We start from the raw sequence: 22,276 nt of genomic DNA on the forward strand, positions 1-22,276 counted from the left end.
TCTCCATTTCTCTGTCGCAGAATAGTTCCCCCTAGAAAGTTTGTGTCAAGAAACGGATGTCATTCCTAGCCTGAACTTTCTCGTATATATATTTCTAAAGTTCATTAAACATTGAGTTCTGCTTAACAGCCTAGCTTTTTAGGGCATTTTGCCTAGATTTTGTTTGAACTGTCCCTAAAGCTATACAAGATTCCAGAGACTATTTTCAGAGATAGAAGGTTTTCTATGTTAGCCCATTACGGTCTATTTGTTATCCTCAGTATGGAAAGAAGGGTGATTTCTAAAGAATGGAGTTGTAGAGGCATGTGCTGTACTCTAGCCTTAAAAATACTTTGATGCAGCAAAATGCGAGTTCGAAACTTTTCTTCTGGAAGAGAAATCTTCTCTGAGTTTTCAACAGATTAGTTCAGATGTTGTGATAAGTGTCCTTTTTAATGTAAAAGAAACAAGTCCTCACTGCCTTGGATTATTTTCCAGATTAGCATCTGATTTATGTCATAAAACAGGGGAATATCTGCCTTCTCCTTGTATCTCTAGCCTTTAAGTCAATAAGGCCAGTCACTCAGTTGAGGGAAGTTTTTCCCTTGAGAAAATGGATTAAGTCCTTGTAAAGCATACTTATGATGATCATGAACATGGAACAGCATTTTACTAGAAAATGTCAAATTTGCACTAATGAGACATTTTTCATTAGCTTTGTTAAAAAATAGCTTATCACAGTGAAGAAACAAGAATAGAACGTGCTGAAAGGAAGATAGCAACTCCCCTGTGCAGTCCTGCTCATTCCATCAGTCCTGTTTATTATTGTGTTTATACCAGTTCATAGTGACATATACAGACATGGTGTCAAACATCTGTGTATATATATGATTTCTATAACTTTCCATTGGAGCTGACTTTCAGTGAGTCAGCATTTTCAATAGTAGCTAAGTGCTCCAGAGACATTTGACCAATTGCCTTATAAAGTTTGCAGCATTATATCAAGATGCCTTCCATCCAAGGTTAGGCTTTGTTATTTAATATATCCTCTTAGTAAATATTTGTCCTCCTGTGTGACAAAGGCACTGAGGAGTTGTATTAAAGCCTTTCCCTTGTGACCTGCAAAAAGCACGTGCTAAAAAGCAGATTCAGAAGAGAGAATCCTACTGAGTGACAATTCAAAGAACTTGTGGGAGCGTTTGATAAAAAGTCGCTTTACAACTATTAGATTTACTCCTGGATGACTTCCTGAAACTTATGCTGGGAAGCAGTATGTGTAGCTTCCTTGTTCTTAATGTCTAATTACATGTTTCTTGAAATAAGTCTCATTGAAGTAGCTGAAAGATGTGTCCTCAGAGGAAGTTATTGCCACTTTTGCCTCACTCTTAGAAGCACAAATCTTTTGCTCATACACCATGTCCATCTATTGCTATGCTAAATTTTCAGCAGATCTGTTCCCAGTGGGTCAATGTCAACAGTAAACCTTTCTCATCCTCTTGTAGTTCCAGTTTTGATATAAGCTGTATTGTCAGCTTTGCCTCCCTTAGGTCTGATGCAGAATCCATTGAAGACACAGGGGAAGGTGAGATGAATTTAACAAAGGCTAAAGCAGAAAGACCAGGTTGAGAATGTGTTGTGAAATACAAGTGCTGCTCTTATCTCACATCACCACCTCACATCTTGTGAAATCTTTGCTGATTTAACAGACTCTATCTTTCAGAGATGAGAGTGTTCTGTATCTCTGTTTTCATTTAGAATTTTGGTATAAGGCCACGAATCAGGGACTGAATTGGAAACTTTTTCTATCAGTCCTTGTGGATTTTATAAATAATCAGTATACTGACAGCACTGGTTAATGTTAAAAATAAATAAATAAATAAATAAGACATTGCTTATTAGTGAACAAACCCATCATTTTTGCTTCTGGAGATAACAGTCAGTACCTGCAATCTTTAATTATAATTCTGGGTGCTAAAACTATGTCTTGCTGTATTAGGTGTCTTAACACAAGGGAATATTTTTTGAAACACACTGATACATGCAAAAGGGTGCATGTGCACTAATGTGTCTGGATCAGAAATGTTTTTTTTTAAGTCCATCTCTGTGATCCCCACTTCTGAATTCCTTCCCGTGAAACTAATGTGCTACATAAATAGACCTGATTATGCTGCAGCTGCTAATGGGTGTTCAGTCCGTGGGACAAGACTAGAACTAGACCCCTGTCCCTGTGTTTGTAGCATTGATGCTCATCCTCAGCATTAAGTGTTTCACTCCATGCATTCACACCTACTGTGCTGCACCTGCTTGCTAACACACAACTTGACCTCCTCTATTTTCAAGCGTGACTTTAGAGCTTTGTATTTAGGTACCAAAATGTTGCTGAAGATCCTGTTCACTTCTGGTAAGGCTTAAGATCCTTTAAAAACCTAGAGTGCTTTAGAAAACAAATCTTGGGCTCCTAAGGTGGCATTTACAAAAGTACTGTGTCTTACAGGAATAACCACTGAAGTTTCAGAAACTTAAAATCCCCCCTGCTCTCTGCCTTACTCTGGTCAGACTCTGCTTTGCAGGTTATTTTAATCTAAGTAGTGTGTCATACTGTGTTTTAGTTGGTAGAACTGTAGGAGCTGTGCTTGCAGTGAGTAAAGTTGGGTAGAGAGGCTAAAGAATTCATTAGTGCTGTTAACCTCAAAGAATGGAGCACAACTTTTAGACATTTAGTCAGACCTGCCTAATTCTATTTCCTTGGTGCAAACTTTTCTTTGTCTGAAGTGAGACCTTTTCAGTGATACAAGTGGGTTGCAGTGACTGTGACTTCTTTGAACAATTGCATGGGTAGGGCATCCACAACTTCTCTGGGCAACCCATTCCAGTGGCTCACGACCCTGATAGTAAAGAATTTCTTCCTTATATTTAATCTAAATCTTCCCTCTCTTAGTTTAAAACCCTTACCCCTTGTCCTATCACTACATGCCCTGTTAAAAAAAAAAAAACAACTCTTTTTTTTCTTATAAGTCCCCCTTAAGTATTGAAAGGCCACAGTAAGGTCTCCCTGGAGCCTTCTCCAGGCTGAACAGCCACAGCTCTCGTAGCCTTTCTCCATAAGAGAGGTGTTCCATCCCTCTAACCGTCTTCATGGCCCGCCTCTGGACCTGCTCTAATAGGTTCACGTCTGTCTTGTACTGGGGGCCTCAGAGCTGAACATATACTCCAGGTGGGGTCTCAGCAAAGCAGAGGGGGGAAAATCACGTCCCTTGCTAAGCTTCTTTTTATGCATCCCTCCCCAAATCACTTTTCTTTCCTTTTTCTTCTAATTTATCTCCTTTAGCTGTAAAGGCCCTGTAAACAGCATGGTTAACATGCAGCATCAGTCCTCAGTATTGTCAAACACAAATTTCAGTGTGTTTATCCAAGTCAGACACAAATCTAGAGACGGACAACCAAATTTCCAGTTTAGTTGTAGCTAAAGATGCAGTTCATATTGTGGGAGGTGGGACTCACATGCAGTAGTGCAGAGGCAAAGCTGACTAGTTGTAGAATAATCACTTCATTTCCATAACATATTTTGTGCTCTTTCTGACTAAAAGATGAACATCAGTCAAACGTCTTACCAGGTGGAACCTAAAAGTTCTCCTAGCTTTTCCATTGGATGTTTATTTTGGGGGGCAAATTGTAAAATTTCTTTCAGTCTTCCTCATTGTGTGGCATTTCCAGAACTGCTCTGTAACTTACATAAGGAATATTGTAGTTTCCTTGAGAAACAGAATCTGACGTATTTTTCTGGATGAACGTTTACAGCTATGATCAAATCCTTTCTGGTGTCTCAAGCATTTTTATGTTTACACCAATCTTGATTCTTTTAATTTTTTCTCTCAGTTTTCCTCCATTGTTACATGTTTCCAGTATTTGGCAGTGGACCCGAATACTCAATTTAAGGCTATTAGGAGTGAAGTATTTCCAGCTACTTCTAATAAATGCTGCATTTTGCATGAAAGCTCATGTCTTCAAATATATTCTTTAAACTGCAAAATTTTTGCTCCATTTTTACTACTTAGAGTAGATTTTGTGACATAAGCAATTTTTCATCTTCATGATTTGGGAAATCCTGAAGATTGCTGTTCCTCCCAAATGAACCAGATGGTTTGAAAAACTGTTGGAAGATGTAGGAATAAAAAAGGTCTGACCACTATAACTACTTTGGCAAAAGAAATTACTTTCAAAGTTTCCCTTCACTAGCATGTTGCAGAATCCGAAGAAACTGATTACCGTTGTACGTCTTGTAGAACACAAATCTTTCCTCTTAATAACTTTTAAGAATACTTGACTTTTGTGTGGTGTTATTGCTTAAGTATATACCACTTACTACCTTCCTGTTCTGGAGCTTACACTGACTTGACGTGTGAAGTCAAATATATTCACAGGTGGACGTTTGCTGATGGATTAAGTACTCATCACTTCTTTGTGCTGTTGATTAGTAGCTCTCAAATTCAGGACAGGCAGAACAAGAAACAACTGCTATGCAAAATCTGAAAACCAAGATCCAGAACAAGACAGCTAGCGTACTTCTGAAAATTATCACTAGCTTTCCAGATATTTTGGATCTGAGAAAGCCATACTTCTCTAAGCTCTTCCTCTGTTCCCCTTGCTCTTGAAGATGGTATCTTATGATACCCTGGCATAACAAGAACTTGTTTCTTCTCCTTTTATGGTTTTAGCTAGGAATTAATTCACACATTGAGAAGTGAATGTAGCGGGCAGGATCCTTTAGTCAAGCAATTAGAGGCACCAAGGAAGGCATTAGTGGCTAATGCCACACCTGAAGTACCCTAAAAGTCTTTTGTGGCCTCAAGGGAGGTGGTGTGTTGTCAAGGGTTTTGTTGTAGAGCTGTAAATTTGGCTGCTGGTGTTCCCTGTTCAACCTGCAACACCCTCCTACATGAAGATGATGGTGGCGATGGGTCTGTATCTGAGTGAGAATATGCTACTAGTTACTGCTTTGAGCACATACACCAACTTGGCAGAGGGCCTGTTGTGCTCTTAGTATCTCATTAGCATATGTCCCCTTCTCCTCCTAGACCCCTTAAGTGGCATATGTAAATAAAAAATGCTTTGGCATTTCAGACAAGAGAGTTGGAAGAGTCTTTAAAAAAAATGAAATTGAGAATTCAGGTTAAAATATGGGGTTTGTTCTTTTAAAAACGAAATGGCATATTTTCCAGCCATGAGCAGATGCACCACCAGATTTCTACAGTTTTTATGCTCCCAGTTTGAAATACTCTGTACACGTATAACTATTTATTTAATCTGAAACATTGAATTCAACTCTTAAATGGCATTGTATCTTGTCCTGCAGCTACTCTGAAGGGCACTCAGGATGAATTAAACAAGAAAGCACTTCAGACTTTGGAGAGGTGAGTAGGGATCTTGCAGATATTTGCATTATGTATTTCTTTGGATGAATTCAGAATAATTGTTGGTTTTAATGGTTTTTTCTTCTGCATAAGGCTTCCTCGCCTGAAAGTTTAAAAACAGTTCAGTAGATATCAGCAGTAGTGTGTCAAAACTATTCCTGTGATGGCTAAATGCAGCGATGATTTGGTTGAATATCCAAGGTAAGAGCACCTGTTCTGACATTAAACAGAAATAACCTTAGCTCCAAATAAGCTGCAGCCAGAACTACGGTGCTGGGGGATACAACTTCCTTACCTGCTGTGTGGAAAGCTAGTTTTGTCTCTGTTCTTGCGTGAAGCAGGCTTAAACTCCTTTTTCCTTCATGGTGGGAAAGTAGCTTCACCACCAGGGTGTAGGCTGCTATGGGGTGACCTGGCATCAGTGCACTTAGCAGGGAGGGGATAATTGCTGTTCTAGTGAGTGTTTGCATGAGCGGTTGTATGAAAAGGGAGCTACGGAGCTAGCGGTACAAAGTCATCGCCATTCACCTGTTCTTCACCACTGTATTTTGTGGGGGAGTCTGATTCAATGGCTCTGCCCTGAAAGTATCTGTGAATTAAACTCCTCTGCAGCAACAGTTACCCGAGTAAAAGTGCTTGGGTTAAAAAATGTTTTTGTCCATTCTGTTGTGGTAGAGAGGTGAGGTGTGAGCTTCCTGACCCTGTTACAACTAAGTTACATCACCCAAAATGTACTAGGTGGTGTTTGGGCAGTTAACATTGCATATGTAAATGCCGACAGACTTTGGATGGCAACTAAATGGAAGCTAATATGGTCTAAGTCTTGGGCTGAAGTTCTAGTTCTGGGTTTGCTGTGGTCATAAATACATTACAAAAGTGAAGAAAATTTGAGATCTCTGGCATCTCAAAGTACAGATGTAGCAGGTTGAACGTGTTACTGGATCTTAGCTGTTTTTCTGATGCTGAGCAAGGAGGAGTCCAGCATGTTCATCTTACACTGGTTTTGCATTGGTTCCAAGAGCATGTAGTAAGTTGAAACCAGTAATGTAGTTCTGGACATTTACATTATGGAGATCTGAAAGACAAAATTTAAAAAAGCTATTTATTTGGTCACTTTTTAGGTCAGGAGTATACTTTAAGTCATGCTAGTTCCTGGACTCCAATGTAGTACTTTTAACTACTGCACAATTTTGATGTAATTGCAGCGCTGCAGTGCTTTTAAACTGCATTTATTTTTATCCTTTGACCTTTCCTACTGGCTGCGACTTGCTTTCATGGTATCTTAACTCTAGCTAGGAAGCAGTCAAGCTTCTAGCCAAACATTAGGTACTAAAACTTCAGCCAACAGGGATGTTGTGACAGTGAGGTCGTTACTAGTGTCTTCCAAAATGCCTGAATTTTGATTTCTTTTTTTTCTTTTCCTTGTTTTCACCTGTTTTTAAAGTACATGTATGATCTGTCAGGCCATGGTTTGGCTTGTAGTCTTCTTTATAAGTGGCATTTTCAGCTGGAGGCTTGGAGCAAATATTCTTTTAATACCTTTTGAGGAAACTGAACAGTAAAGTAACAACACTTTCTTTCTTTCCAAAAGCACCGTTAATCTCTTCTCCTGTACACCCATGTGAACTTTCCCCTGTTATTTACCGTTGGAGGCTGCTGAATGTTTCACAGGAGCTGCTTGCTAAAGAGGCAGCTCACCCTGCGCCAACAGCTTAGGACAAAGCTGGGTTCTATCTTGTGGAGTCTTGTTGTTGTTTTAGGGGTTTTTTTGTTTTGTTTTTGTTGTTAGGGTTTTTTTGTTTAAAATGGGGGGAGAAATTAGTGACTTGCTTGTACTAATTGCACCGTGATGCTTTTGGCATTGCTTCAGAATCCTTGAGTGCTACCTTGACTTGCAGAGTTACAGGACACATCCAGTCCATGCTTTTGCCAAGAAAGGTTGGACTAGATGATCCTTGAGGTCCCTTCCAACCTGGTATTCTACGATTCTATGACTCTATGATTTACATTAAATTCATTAGTTCTAAAGGCATTAGTTACAAAAGTCAACTCCAATAGCTTCTTGCTCACAGGCCAAGATGGCGTTTGAGAAGTGTCTGCTATTAAAACAGTATGTGGTTTGTTTCCTGAAGTAATTCTTTGATTTTTGTTTCTGTCTTTGTTTATTATTAGCAAATGAATAGTTTTGGCAGGGTTTTAAACCACCAGCCTTGTCGGCCTGTCGTTTGTCCCTCAGAAGGACATTAATCGTGCTTGCTTTGGGCAGGGCAATGCAGGTGCAGGCTTCCCTGGTGTCCTGGAATGCAGCCCAGAAAGAGGTTAGGAATGTCGGTTGGCTATGAGGGACCTTCCTCTTCCCCATCTCTCCCATGTGAAATGACTTCCCCGTGCCACAGAGCTAGGAGTGAGCTCTCTGGGTCAGGGAGGGGATAATCCACTCGTCCCTGGGCTGGGCTGGCAATGTGGCATGAGCCAGTGCCCCACATTGCTCCTGGGTTAGGTCCCCAAAACACTATCTTCACATTGCCTTGGTTAATGGCTTCTTCACAGGCTAGCAAGCTCAGACCGCAGTTTGATGCTTAGCATAATCTGAGAGGGACAGTTGTGCCCTGGTTTTCCATCCCTGTTCCCTGTCTGCGTAAGCCTGTGTGAAGGGCCTGCACGTCTGTTTCTGGAGACACTGCAGCCATCACTAGCCAAGGGATCACCGCAGTGCCCAGTGACTGCTATGGACTAGAAGGTAATATCTGAGAGACCCAAACTTGAGAAGTAAGGGCCTTGGTTTTGGTCAAGGCTCAGCTCCTGCCATCAAATCCTCATTCCTCCGTCAGTGTATTCCCTTTCCAAATTAGGAGCCTACTGTCAACGATTAGACTAGAAGCTGCAGGGTGGAGGATGTTTTGTGTGTTTGAGCATCGGCTCACGTCATGGGCTCCTGATCTTTAGTCCTCTACATGCTTATAGTCACAATAATAGCAGAAGCAATTATTACTTATTCAGTGCTAACCTAACCCTCTCCTATTGTTTGAAAAGTGGCAATATAGGAACAAGTTGGACAACTATCTCCCTCATCTAAATTACCTAAAAATAATGCTTTAATGGGTTTATCATGAGTGAAGAGCAACTTTCTTCATATCAGTTATTGAAGTTCCAAAATATTAAGTGGCATTTAATGAAGGAGCATGTAAGTTATAAGATGGTGGCACTTGTGTTTCTCATACTCGTTCCCTGTGAGCCTGGCTTAGCCAGGCCGGCATTTTTTGTCTAGTTTCGCTGTGCTTACCATTACTGGACCAGTTTTCTGTAAGATAGGACTGGGTTTTGTTCTGTGCTTGTGTGTGACTCGTGGTGAAGGGAGTTCTGGAAAGTACAATCTAACAGTCACTTTTCTCTTTCTATTGTGTGGTCGTCCCTAAAGAGCACGTGACTTGGCCCCAGAAGATCACCAGATCATCCTCTACCTATCACTGCAGCTGGCTCTTGTCAGACAGGTACGTGCAATAATTGGCAACCACTGAGTTATGAGAGGGCAGGAGAAGGACAGTCCCATTAAACAAGACCCAGATGTGCTAAACAGGGTCCCTTCCTTACTATGTTGTAATCGGTAACAATCAATCAGAACATGTTTGTGTGAGATTTTTTTTTTTTAAATTATTATTATTTTTAAAATAGTAATTCTCTAGCACGCGGAATGACCTCTCCTAGGGCATGCATTCAGCTGTGACTCGTGAGCAGTGCTGTTCCCGCTTGGAGCAACTTTGTCTGGGTGGGGCGAGTGAGGTGTATTTATTCCTGTTCCCTGAGTATCATGCTGTGTCCCTGCTGCAGGCCGCTCCAAAGGCTCTCTCATTACTGCCCAGTTCTGTATCACGCCAGATCGCATGCTCTCTGCGCTGGATTGGTTTATTCCATACTTGGGCACGTTCAGCGTTAGGCTTTGACGGGCGCTGGAGCTCTGCAGCGAGTGGGATTAGTTGGCGTTTGAATGCTGCTGCAGGTGTTAACTCATAAAAATTAAGCTGATCAGAAAATACACTGCACCGCCTTTGAGAAAAAACATTTGGGCTGTGCTTTATTTTTTCTGTCCCTTCTTTTTATAATTGGGATGTGATTTATTTCTCTGTCCCTTCTGTTTAAAAGCCAAAGTCTTTATTGGAACAGCCCCTATTTTTTAAATGCTTCTATAGCTAGATTTGAAATTTTATCATCATAGTTTCCTTCTTTGGCAGGCTTTCTGCTTGCTGCAGTTTTCTCTCCTTACTCTACACTACAGAGTCAAACTGTTGGATCCTTCTTACTTTCCTCAGCTAATTAGGGGAGCTGTGTGTTCATTAGGTTAAGCTAATTGTTCCAAGAGAGCACACTCTTGATAATGTCACTTTTGTAACCCTTTCATAATGAGAGCAGTGTGTTGTGAGGAAGCCTGCAATAGGACAGGATAATTAAAATGGCTTATTTAACTTTCTCATCTGCCGACTGGCTGCTTTATGATGCAGTTTGCTCGCGGTCTTTCATTAAAAAATATTCAGCTACCCTTCTTTCTCTCACAGCTTTTGCCTCTTAGGGAGGTTGTCTGATCTGCTGCTTCTTCTGCTTCTTGCCATGAGTAAAAGCATTACAGCTTTTCTGCTGTTATCCTTAAAAATAAAATCAAGATTTTTGTGGTCATTGGTTCTTTGTTGTTTTCGCTGTTATTGGTCCACTGCATTTTAACTCATTACCCTTTCTTTTTTTCCAGTTGTAGCCTGTCTTTACAGTGTTGTTTTGTATGTCTCATTTCATCATTTCCCTTCCCTCCTGTTCTTTCCCATTCAGTGTCTTGTCCTCACGTTCACTTTCTCTTTAGTCTGCCTCACCTCTGTATTTTCATCCTTGATGTTCTGCCATTTGCCCCTGCTACCATAGATGTGTGATCTAAGTGTGTTATATGGTGTCAGCCTGGCCCCTGCAATGCTGCTCCTGCTCTTCTCCATCTAGTGAGATATAAATCTTTAACGCATGCTTGGAGAGAGAGGAGATACCGGAGACATCTTTATTTTTAGACTGCTGTAAAATATCCTACTCTTCTTTTGCCAGTTTACTTAATGATAAACATTTGGTAATGCATTTTTAATATCCTTAATTATTTAAAGTATCTAATATATTCTCTTTCTGATTAACTGAAAGATAAATGATACCTTTTTTTGATAGATTGCATTAACTATTGAACGTCGCAGTTAGGGCTTTCGTCAGGCGATGCTACAGTACCAACAAATCCTAACAACAGTAGGTTATAATATAATACCTGACTGTTATTCTCAACAAATAGGCCTTTTTATTTCTATAGTCAAGGTCAATAAAGGAGGTAACCTTACCCAACACTGAAAAATCTGGGTATCAGCTTGCATAGGTAAGAAAGCATTTTCATGGAACAAAGCAAGAGAGGCAGCTGACCAGTAGAGTGCCAAGCAAAGTTGGAGCAATTTGTCTTCCTTGGAAGACTCTAAAATATTTCCAGTAGCACTTGTCTCTGTCAGCACTGGGCAAGGGAGAGGGTAAATGGAAAAGCATAAGCTTCCCTCTGACACGCAATGAGGACGTGACAAGAAGAGGAATGGTTATAAAAGGTTTTTGCAGAGTTGGCAGTTGAAAACCACAAGCAACCAAAATGAAAGATGATGATGTGCTTCGTGCTTGTGTGTGTGGCTCTGTGTCTTAAAGAGCAGCAGAGTCACTGGGAGGAGTCTTGGAGGGTCTAGAATCATAGAATAGAATCATAGAATAGTTTGGGTTGGAAGGGACCTTTCAAGGTCTAGTTCAACCCCCTCTGCAGTGAGCAGGGACATCTTCAACTAGATGAGGTTGCTCAGAGCCCCATCCAACCCAACCTTGAATGTTTCCAGGGATGGGGCATCTACCACCTCTCTGGGCAACCTGTGCCAGTGTTTCACCACCTTCAGCGTAAGAAATTTCTTCCTTCTATCTAGTCTAAATCTTCCCTCTTTTAGTTTAAAGTCATTCCCCTGTGTCCTATTGCAACAGGCCATGCTAAAAAGTTAGTCCCCATCTTTCCTGCAGGCCACCTTTAAGTACTGAAAGGCTGCAATTAGGTTCCCTGGAGCCTTCTATTCTCCAGGCTGAACAACCCCAACTCTCTCAGCCTGTCCTCATAGGAGAGGTGCTCCAGCCCTCTGATCGTTTTTGTGGCCCTCCTCTGAACCTGCTTTAGGTCAGCCCCACAGTGTTTTAGGGTGGACTTTTCAGAAAAATACAGAGTAGAAGACCCTCTCCTGTAAGGAGGGTCTCAATCTGGTTTTCCCTCAAAGTTGAAGTGTCCTGAGGCCAAGGTCAGTATTTGCTATGGTGGCTATCTACACCTGCAGTGCCGGGCTGGCAGCCTGCCGAGCCAATCGACGGATGAGACTTGTAACGCCCAACTCCCTGCAGCTGGTTCGGCTGCTTCTCCTGTTTCTGTGGTAACAGCATTTGGATCAGCAAAAACAAGGTAGAATGAACATTCTAAAGCTCACTGATTTTAATGCCTTGCCTTGTTTTTTAGCAGGCCAGTTTCTATGGAAATGACTCTAGAGAGTTAGCGCTTTTGTTAATTTTAAGTCCTGGTTCCCTTCTCGGTTTTGGTGGTGGTGTTGTTTTTGACCTTGAATGCAATGTAAATCGGTATTGGATACATAAAAACAACATACGGGGCTTTCGTACCATTTTAATACTTGGTTTGATTTGACCTTTCTTTGCATGAAAGTAGAAAGGGAAAGACAGCCAGGGGCCAGCAGCTGAGAATTAGAGGTCTCGCTTATCAATTTCATCTGTGGACTGCCAACAGACCTGAAGTTTCAAGTGGCAATATCCAAAAAACACCTACTGTCTTCCATAGAGCCTGGATGTAAAAATAAGATAAACATTGGTTAAGACACAACAGAAAACATTTCAGCTATTTTCTCCACGGTTTTTATTCTGGTTTCAAGAAGGCGAGACAGCTCCCTTTATTTTGTCCCAGGAGGTGCTTCTTTCAGCGACTGCTGGGTGTGGGTAGTTCTGGTCTGTTTTCTCCCAGACTAGCTAGTGCCTCCTCTGATGAACAGTAACACGCTGCTTTTCTGTCTAGGTCCTGGCCTAGATTTTTCTGGTGATCAAAACCAGCTTGCAGTAAGAATTAAGTAATAACTTAACTCACAGATACGTCTGCGCCTGCTTTCCTGAAGTTCTGGTGGACTGTAGCAAGTCTGTTTTCAATGGAAGCTCTTGCCAGGCAATAAAGCTTTCTCATATAAAGCTTTTCTATAATGCCTGTGCTATAAAAAGAGATGGAGAGGATAGTTTTAATGGTTAATTAACTGTAACGCACAACTGATGTGAAATTATAAGGCCTGAAAACTCCTTTTATGAGATCCTGTTTCGTTTACCATTCTAAGTATTGCAAGTGCATGCTAGTGTTGGGAATTATTTTTAACGCTCATACTGTTTTCCCTTTTATACCTACAGTTGTGACATCTCAGCATTGTTTTTAAGGAAGCATATAGCATTATTGAAATAAATCCTATTATATGAGAGGCAGCCTAAACAATCCATATTGTGGTATTCTTTTGGTAGTGCTGGTAGTGCTGCAAGATGCTATTTCTGGCTTACTGCAGTACCTTTGCTTCTTAATCAGTGCGATCGGAATATACCTGTATGCCATGCGGAACACGTGTGGTATATTTATTAACAGAAAGATGAATCAGAGAAGGGTAGCATCTTCTAATTACAGGCCCTGTTTAGACTGGCAGTCCAGCTGAAATAAGATTACTTTAAAGCTCAGCACTTGTAGGGAATTTAAACTGGCAGCCTACCTCTGATGCAACCCTGAAGTTTCAGGGGGCCATCTGGGCTGCTAGCTTCCATCTTTCTCGTATTACATAGTTACTTAAATAAATAAGCTGTGGCATCTGTCAATAGATTGATGATCTCTGCTTTTCAAAAGAAGTTTGTGTTGACTGCTACCAAATATCTTGCTTTTACTATTCTAGAAACTTATTTTGTATTTTATTGTACCTGGGCTGTTGCAGGTTGTTGTTTTCTATAGTGCTGCCTGTAAAGGAATAGAGTCTCTTCATATTATTTATTAGAGGGTATTTTATCTATGTTTTTTCCACCGTTTCTAATTATGCAGCAGTACTGTGTAGGCTACTAATGGTGTTACAGCACTAAGGAATTTTTTGGGGCTTAAGTTAAACAATCGGGTATCATGATTAACTTCCAAAACCAGCCACTGCCTGTGACTCTGATGGTACTAGAGGGAAGCACTGAAATTAGATGTAACCATTGGAAACCCTATGCTACAGAACAGGGGAAAATTATTTTAGATTATGTCTATTTCAACAGCATGTGACTGCCTGTTCAAGCAGGCGCAGGTTGGCAGGAGTGACCATAACTGACTTTTGTGCTGCTTTTATTTCGTGTGTGTTGCAACAGAGTCAGAGAGCTTCCTTGACAGCTGGCCTCTGTTAGGGGTATGAACTTGCAGTTGTGCGATCATCGGACATTTACACATATAAAGCAAAGTCTCAGTGACTTAGTTTGCACATTTGCATGCAAGTAAGGTCAAGTATCCTTACAATTTCAAAGTCCCTCAGTAAAGGCACTAGTTGCAAGTATCATTCTCTGTCTGATGCATGCTAGCAAATTAGGATCACCTTCCCAAGTCTTTGAATAGAATCATAGAGTAGTTGAGTTTGGAGGGGACCTCTGGAGATCACTCAGTTCAGTCCCTGCTCAAAGCAGAGTCAGCTGGAATAGGTTGCTCAAAGCCCCCTCCAGTTTGGTTTACAGACTTTCTTTTTCTTCTAATGAACTTATTTTTACCCAAACTTGGAATTCCTTTATGACTACTTGTGCAGGTCTGAGGCAGAGGTATAGAAAAAATAAGAGATGTTTTTAGGCCTGAGTGCAAGAAGAGCCTTGATAGCAGCTTTGCATTAGCATGTCAAATATGTACTGAAAAACTTTGTGGACAGGCAGATCTGGGCCCACCACAGCCTCATGCCTGTTGTCCTAGTTCCAAGTTGTCTTGTCATTGCTAGTGTTTTTACATTGTAAGAAAATGTGTCCTAGTAAGCTGCTGAGGGAACATTGGTGATTTAAGCCAATGTGTTTACCTTTGCAGTAGGCTATAATAACACATGTGGTTAAAGTAGCTCCACTGACAAGCAGTAATTCATTAAAGCTGAGCACTCAGTCATGTATCCCAACCTGAATCTAAGCCAGGACATTCAGCAGTTTTGAAGCAGTGGGCCAGATGCCAGTTTGGGGTTATGTCTGTGGAGCAGTCGCACTGATCTCCAGACTTGCATGGAGTCACCAGTAATAGAGTAGTTAAGTCCTTTGGCTTGCACAGGCACACTAAGAGTGAAATGTCATTTGGACATTACAATGAAGTTGTCCCATGAACAGAATATGTATCATGCTCCCAGAAGTATACCTGGGATGTAGATAATCAGCAACCCCTGTTGTAACTGCAGGCAGTGTAGTTGTTGCTTTCCTTGGTTATGTGCTACTTGTTTTCCTGAGTGATCTGTGGAAGCAGTGGGAATTTGACGCTGGTGGTATGCCAAGACAGGAGAATGTCTGCAGAGCTTTGCTAGATGGGAAGTTCTCATAGTAGGAAAGAAGGAGCTACATTGTCCATCCCTTAAGGGAAAGAGAGGGAAGGTATACATGAGAAAAAGAAATTTATACATTTCTCTGTTTTGTTTTCTGCAGGCTTCCCAGGCCAAACACAGATCTGGAAAAATTTAAGTAGCTGTAATTTCAGACACTAGAGAATCTTAAAGAAAATCCTCCATATAAAACTTACTGGTAGCCAAAGGAAAGAAAATCTACTAAGAAGTTCCCTTTTGAACAGATAGCCTAAAATAGTGTATTGGATCACAAAGAGTATGTGATACACTTGCATTCATTATAGAGGTTAAGTTTTCTGCCAAGTGAGACTTGATTCTGATGGCATGCTGCTGCTGTGAGTGTCAGGACTGCTCTTTACATCACTGCTTGCAAAGATATTTCTTTTTCTGACAGCATTTTGAATCTTGACTCTTTTACCCTTGAACATTAAAACTTAATTTTTATGTTCTTGATCCCGATCATGAAAGACCTTGTACAGCCATGACAAGAGACAAAATGCAGCAGAGATGTATAATGCACTCCCCCAGGTGAAGATCCAGCCACCCGTCCTAGAAAATAAAGTCGAGAATTGGGCCTCTGTAGTGGATCTGTTTACAGCATGGAAGCACCATGTCAAAATAAGACTGTATCAGGTCTGCTGCTCCTGTTTATAAGCAGTGATTTAGTAATGCCGCAGACTCTTTTCTCTAGAACGTGTGGGTCTTTTTTCAAGCAGTGTAGTCTGTTAATTTTGTCAAACTGTTCGGAGAGTAGAAGTCTTTCTCATAGGTGCCTAAGTAGGATTTCTTCAGAATTTCTAATGACTGTATTTGTACTTACCTTTGGCATATAATGAAGGAGAAATGTGTTCTCTTTTTCTTTCTACCCCATCTCCTCCCAGGTTTCTGATGCTATAGAACATCTTCAAGAAGCACTGCAACTGTGCAAAGATGACATGAATTCACTTCATCTACTGGCCCTCCTCTTTTCAGCTCAGAAGCACTATCAGCATGCACTGGATGTTATCAACATGGCTGTTGTTGAATACCCGGAAAGCTTTAGGTAAGAGTTGTTGCACGATGCAATACATCCAGTCAGGAATGATCTGCTTATTTACTCTGTTGTTCTCAGTTAATACACAAGGAGCCTGTTAAATCAGGTGTGCTACTGGTATGTCACTCTCCTGGGCGTACAGTGAAGCTAAAACATGTGAGGCTCAGGGTATTCTTTTGATTTGCTGTCTTCATAATCTGTCTGTTTTTAAAACTAATCTTTGTGCTTATTTGATTTTCCAGTATTTGTCTTTCTGTATTGTGCTGATGGTGTCTTCTCCCATATCAATCCCTGTACTTTTTCCTGTGTCACTTTACATGTGGAGAAAGTGTGAGTGTGCGACAAGTATGATGATGTCTGCCTGTACACAAATAATTTTATATTTGGTAAACTTCCTGGTTAAAAACAAACAAATTCTTCATGTATTGGCCATTCTTTTGATGCTCATGTATGACTCAATTTGCTGCAATAGCACAGCTGGGGAAAAAGATCAGATGAAAATCGCAAGCTGTAATAATGTATAGCTGAAAGGATGGTTTGGCTGCCTAAGAGCAGGTTTGAACCAGCACAGACTTCTTGGAGCCAGAGGTTTCCACTGTTCTATGTTTGAGTCAGTCCTTCATCCATCCGAGGGAGAAAAATTGAATTCCTTACGATTTACTGTCATGACCTTTCAAAACAACGAATTTGTCTATTCTGTGTGAAAATTAAAACTACTGTAATACCTTCTGGTGATCGCATACTAGCTGAGTTTCTCAGCCAAACTGCAACAAATCCTGTTGCATTGCTGGAAGACCAGCTTCCATTCATAATTGCCTGTATTTAACTGATGTTTTAAACCCGTGCAGCACTGCCTTTAGACAGCCAGCTTTCTCAGTGGAGAGAGGGAGTGTTCTCCACAGATATAATCCAGCAGCCAGCTGAGTGGGATGTTGTCTAAACCTGAGCAAAGGAAGGTCCAATTCAAATTGAGGCTGTCTAAATGTGAGCTTGAATGCTTTAGGATCTTCTAGAACTATGGTGCCCTATCAGCATATAATACTTTTCATTGTAAGCTGCGTGTTGCCATTTAAAATAGCTGCCTGTGGTTTTGAGGTTACTTTGTGTACGTGAGGAGTTAAGACTATCAGTGCACATCTTTGACAACAAGGTGAAAATTAGTAATGGAAAAGCTCTTAAAATGATGCCAACCTCTCTTCAGAGTGTGAACATGGGTATGACAGAAACAGGAAATAGTGGCTGCTAAATTGTGTTTTGTGGTTTGAAAGTAATAAGCATAGTAAAAAAACTCATGTTGTACATTCAAAGGTCAGACATTCATTGAGGACTACAAACTCTCAAAGACAGATAAGACAGAGGTGGAAGAGGAAGAAGAAACTGGTTGTTTATGTGAGGAGCAGAGTATTTGCCACGTCAGATCAACCAACTGGTCTATCAGGTCCTGGATCTTTCCTCCAACACTTAATGATAATTTATGTTTTAGGGGAGGGCAAAACAAAGAAAACATGGTGTGCAAAGTAGCTTGCAGGGCTGCTGGGTGGGTTTCTTTATGCTGTCTGGTGATCAGATTTCACCAAAGCAGGAAAGAATATTATTTCCTATGCTTCTATCGGTGCCAATCTTCATGTGCGAAAAGATCTTGCAAGGAGTAGCAAAAGAGGTTGTTTCTGGTAGAAACAATGAATATTGGTAGTGAAACCCATGAGTTTGTGCTTTCTCCTAGACACAGACTTGCTAGAGTGTGTGCTCGTGGAAGAACTGCTCTTTTCTCCCTGCGTGCACTGTGGTATGTAACACAGTTGGCAGTGAGACTCATTCACAGATACACAGGGATGCAGGAGTAGGTGCTGGCTTCTTCCCTCTGCTGCTGTGACTAGCCTGTCTCAGTGTGGGTCTTTCTCCAAACCAGCCAGCAAACAACTGATGAGTGAGGGAATGGAAAAAGAGTATTGGAGTTGCAAGAGAGAAAAAAAAAATATTAAAAAAAGCATTTCTGAAGAAAAAGAACAGGAATCCAATGAGGGAGAAAGCAAGAAGAGTAACAGAATACATCTATGGTTTGTACCAAATCTGAAATCAGACTTTCTAGAGGTCTAAAGTACAGTTTATGCTATGAGGGCTTTACTGCTTTGTAAAACCTGTTTGAGGGGAGAAAAAACTGATGCTATTGTGTACCTGGAGTTGTTATTGCCTTGTAGAAAAATTGTATTAAATTTTATTACTGCATGGAATGACTACAGGATACTTCATGTAAATAGTATAGGCAAGTTCAACTTCATGATTTTAGAGCTCTATTTTAAAGTGGTTGATTATTTTTCCCAATTCGCGTTGATATGAACCAGGCAACTGTGTAATGTGGTGCCTGGGGCCTCCCTTCCTAATGACAACTCTTTTTGGAAGTATAGTTTGATGGCATGTATCAAGAAAAGAAGTTGAAAGCTGCATTAAGGGACCTTAGGGCTCTGTAGATGGCAAAAACCGTAAACGTTACCTGGATGTAGATCCTCAACAAAAGAAAGAATAATCCCTAAAAAATTAAGGTTTTAGCTGACCCAAGCTACAGGCATACTGTTTCATTGGTCTCTGGACTGTATGTAATTAAGATGAGTTTGTTCCTGCTTTTTTTATTTTCATATTAAATTCTTTCATTATGCCTTTTAAAGAAGGAATCATGCGGGATGTCATGTAGTTAGTTAGTGGCTGAAGCAATTGGAAACAAAGGTACTGCATTGTTAGCTAACACAACATCCTTTGGCATGAGCCCCTTAATACTGACCCAAATGTGTCTAGAAGTGCTCCTTGTTGGAGGGTTTAAACTTAAACATTTACTTCACATTTCAATGGTCGGTATGGCGCATAGGGAGGAGGAATACGAAAGCTAGACACTGAATACAGTGAGAGATGAACTGGAATGTTTTGGATCAAGCTGTTGGAGAATGTTTTAGAACAGCTGGATATCCAAAAGCACAAATTGTTCAGAAAAATGAACTTAGGAAGATCACTTCTGCTTGAAAGGTCGCATGTAGTAAAAAATGCTTTACATTATAGTCACTGAATGACTGAATTGGAGCACTTGGATGTACTGTCAAGCAGGGACAGAGGAAGACTAGATAGAGGAAGAATAAGAGCTAGCTGTGTTGGACATATTGCAAGATGGAGTGAACCAGAAGAAATACACTGCCTTGCCATGACTCTGAAAGATAGAAATAATAGCAACCTTTACCTGGGAAGGTGTCACCTGAAAAATCACTGACTCCTGCAGAGGCAGACTGCCCAGGATAAAACTTAGTGGTTTTACATCCTGTTAATGGTGATACACTTCTAAAAGAAGTTAATGAACACAGTGTCAACAGTTGGTTTTAGTATACGTTTGAAAGCACTATCCGGCACGTCAGGTAGCATCAGGTATCTCCCCTCCAGGTCAATGATGCTGATCATAAGCCTTTCTTAAGATGGATTTCCTTCAATTTTTGTCCAACTCTTTGAGTTGGACAGCCTTTTGGGCAATGTTTTACCTGGGACCTTGTCTTAGGGATAGATCTTTTACCTGGAAGAAATAATACTAGTGAGCACTCCTTTGCCCCCCCCCCCAGGTGATTTCTTAAAAGAAAGCACTGTTTATTTAGAAAGAAAGTATTTCCCCTTTTAAAGCCTGTTTTCACACTTCACATAATGTTCCATGGAGAAGTCCCGTAGGTCTGGACGCCTGCAGAACCCACTGGAGAGTGTGGCTGATGCAGTCATCTATATTCAGCTGGTAATATTTCCTCCTTCCTGTTTTGCTTGTGTAAAATTGACTTTGTTCTCCTGACTCGCCCACTCTTCCAGAGACTGATTTGCTCTCTGGTCATCTTTTAGCTCTAATTGGTTAGCTCCTGGCATTGGAAAAAAAACAAATTAAGATCTGTACCTAGCCTGAGGTTGGAAATACGATATCAATTTTATGTATACTCTATTGCTTTATAATTGCTCCCAGACTGCTTATCAAAACCTATTCTGTTGTTTGCCAGCTTGTTTTTTGTCTCCTGGATGGTCCCCCATTTAGAACAATACATTCTTCTGGCTTAACATACAACAACTTCTAATCGCTGCCCAATATGACAGTGAAAGTTAAATGATCATGTCTTTATATCTGTATATCTGCCAGTTCTGCATCTGGCACAGGAGTCGTAACTCTTTTAATTTAATAGCTTTAATTTTAATTTAATATTCCTTCTCTTCCTAAATTATAAGTCACTATTCTGTTGCTTTCAGAGTCTCCAAACTAGTTTTAAAGAGAAATAAAATAAAACTTTTGGGAAGCGCTGCTATTTTACCCATAAAGACTCAAAAAGAAGCTGGGTGGGCTGGTGTTTCAGAGCAATGTAGCTGTCAAATGCAGATGCTTTTGTTCTACCCAAATATTTGCTATCACAAAAGTAATTACTGTAAAGGTAGTGCAAAAAAGCTCAGAAGGCCAAGAAATATTAAATGTTTATCTTGGAGACTGTCAATAAAAAAGGAAGTAAATTTCACATGGGGAATTGTGTGTGGTGTCTTGGTGTTGTTTTAGCAGAAAGTTTTTGGGTTTGGGGTTTTTTGGGGTTTTTTTTTTGGTTGGTTGGTTTGTTGTTTTTGGTTTTTTTTTACTACAGCCAGCCCTCAAAATGCAAAGTCCTGTTCTAGACTAGAAGAGGCTTACTGACAGCAAATGTCCTTGACTTCATCACTACTACGTTAATTTCATTAAGGACACGTGACGTAATTGTCTGGCAAGATTTGTTTGTCATAGTCTGATGCAGATTTACTGTGGGAAGAGCTATTCTGTGGTGTATAAGCAATGTCATTTACCAGGTGCTTCCGCTCGCTACAAAAAAAAAAACCCAATGTAAAATCAGGATCTCAAAATGCATGATTAAACTGGCGTTCCCCTTTGAATTCTTTTTCCATTACTTGTCGGGCGATTTCTTGTATGTTGAAAATAAAAAAACTCATGTCTTCTTTGAGCAATATCTTTATGGGCACTAGCGGAGTACCGCAATATTGTTGACAACCATAAAGTAGAACTGTCTTTTTGCCTATAATCTTTATGGGGAATAAGGAATCAGTTGTCTCTCAGGCAATGGTTTGCAAACCTTTGTGTTATGCCTAGTCTCTACTACAATTTTTTACGTCAAGATAGTTGTACCTCCCACCTCATCCCCAGGTAATACGAGTGTGTATGCTGTAGAATGGTTTTACCACTTTTCTCACAAAAGTGGTGGTGACCTCACTTAGCTTTAGAAGTATGGCTTTAGAGAATCAGATCAGCCTGTTTATATGATTCTAGTTCACCATTAGGCAAGAGGCAGTGAAGCCTGGTACATCTTGTGAGCGGACATGGTGATAAAACAGCTTGTTAAAATTCTCAGAATATTGTTTTGTTTGCTGAATTCCTTAAGGGTGCAAAGTCTGAGGATCTAAAGCAGGGATACATTAATATTTTGGCTGTAGCATTTGATCATGCTAGACAACTTTTTATAAATAGGATATTCAAAACTCTTAAAGGCTGGAGCTTTTTTAACTTGACATCTTGTAGTGGTGTGTTCACACCCTGACTGGTGAGAGTGACCCGCAAATGTTTTTATCTCTGTACTGACGCCCCAGACAATAATACAAAGTCATAAAAGATTGAAGTATGTACTTGGCTGATATGGCAGTACTGTGCTACAAGAATACAAAACATATATTAGGCTTCTATGATTCACTTAAACAAGAGAGATGTACTATGTGGATTTAGAAGGGTTGAGCTGGGTTTTTTGCTATAGTAACCATGAATGTTTGCTTTTGTTGGCATGTTATGGTCCCTTGTTGTTTTTATAAAATTATCCTAAAAAAACCTTGGTGATACATTGCAATAATCAGGACTATACTCTGTGGAACTGGTAACGATATTGAATATTTGTATGGCAAATATATGAAGGGAAAGCTTTAAGCTAGTCTCCTGACTCTTATTAATGATAACGCAGATAAAGCTAAAAAAAAAATTTAGAAATAGAAATCTAAGGGATTTCTTTCTGACTTGGATTTATTCCACAGTTTTTTCTTTTTTTTTTTTCCTTTTCTTTGTTTGTCCTGTATGATGAGGAAGCGGAATGAATTCTTAAGTTAGGGTATCAAAGACCAGATTCCCATTTTGGCAGGTTCAAACAGATATATGCACCCCTTTCTAAGGATCACAG

The 22,276-nt window shown here is 40.3% G+C and overlaps 1 protein-coding gene across 3 annotated transcripts in view; it reads left to right on the forward strand.

Annotated features, from left to right (window-relative positions):
• TTC7A (tetratricopeptide repeat domain 7A) overlaps positions 1-22,276 on the forward strand; it is a 181,146-nt gene that overhangs the window by 69,839 nt on the left and 89,031 nt on the right. For all 3 annotated transcript variants that reach the window (XM_054195000.1, XM_054195001.1, XM_054195003.1), the window contains exons 13-15: positions 5,333-5,390; positions 8,809-8,881; positions 15,925-16,085. In XM_054195000.1, coding sequence (XP_054050975.1) covers positions 5,333-5,390; positions 8,809-8,881; positions 15,925-16,085 — 292 coding nt within the window. The remainder of the gene's footprint in view (positions 1-5,332; positions 5,391-8,808; positions 8,882-15,924; positions 16,086-22,276) is intronic.

Source organism: Rissa tridactyla, chromosome 3 (genome assembly GCF_028500815.1).
Source record: "Rissa tridactyla isolate bRisTri1 chromosome 3, bRisTri1.patW.cur.20221130, whole genome shotgun sequence".
NCBI lineage: Eukaryota > Metazoa > Chordata > Aves > Charadriiformes > Laridae > Rissa > Rissa tridactyla.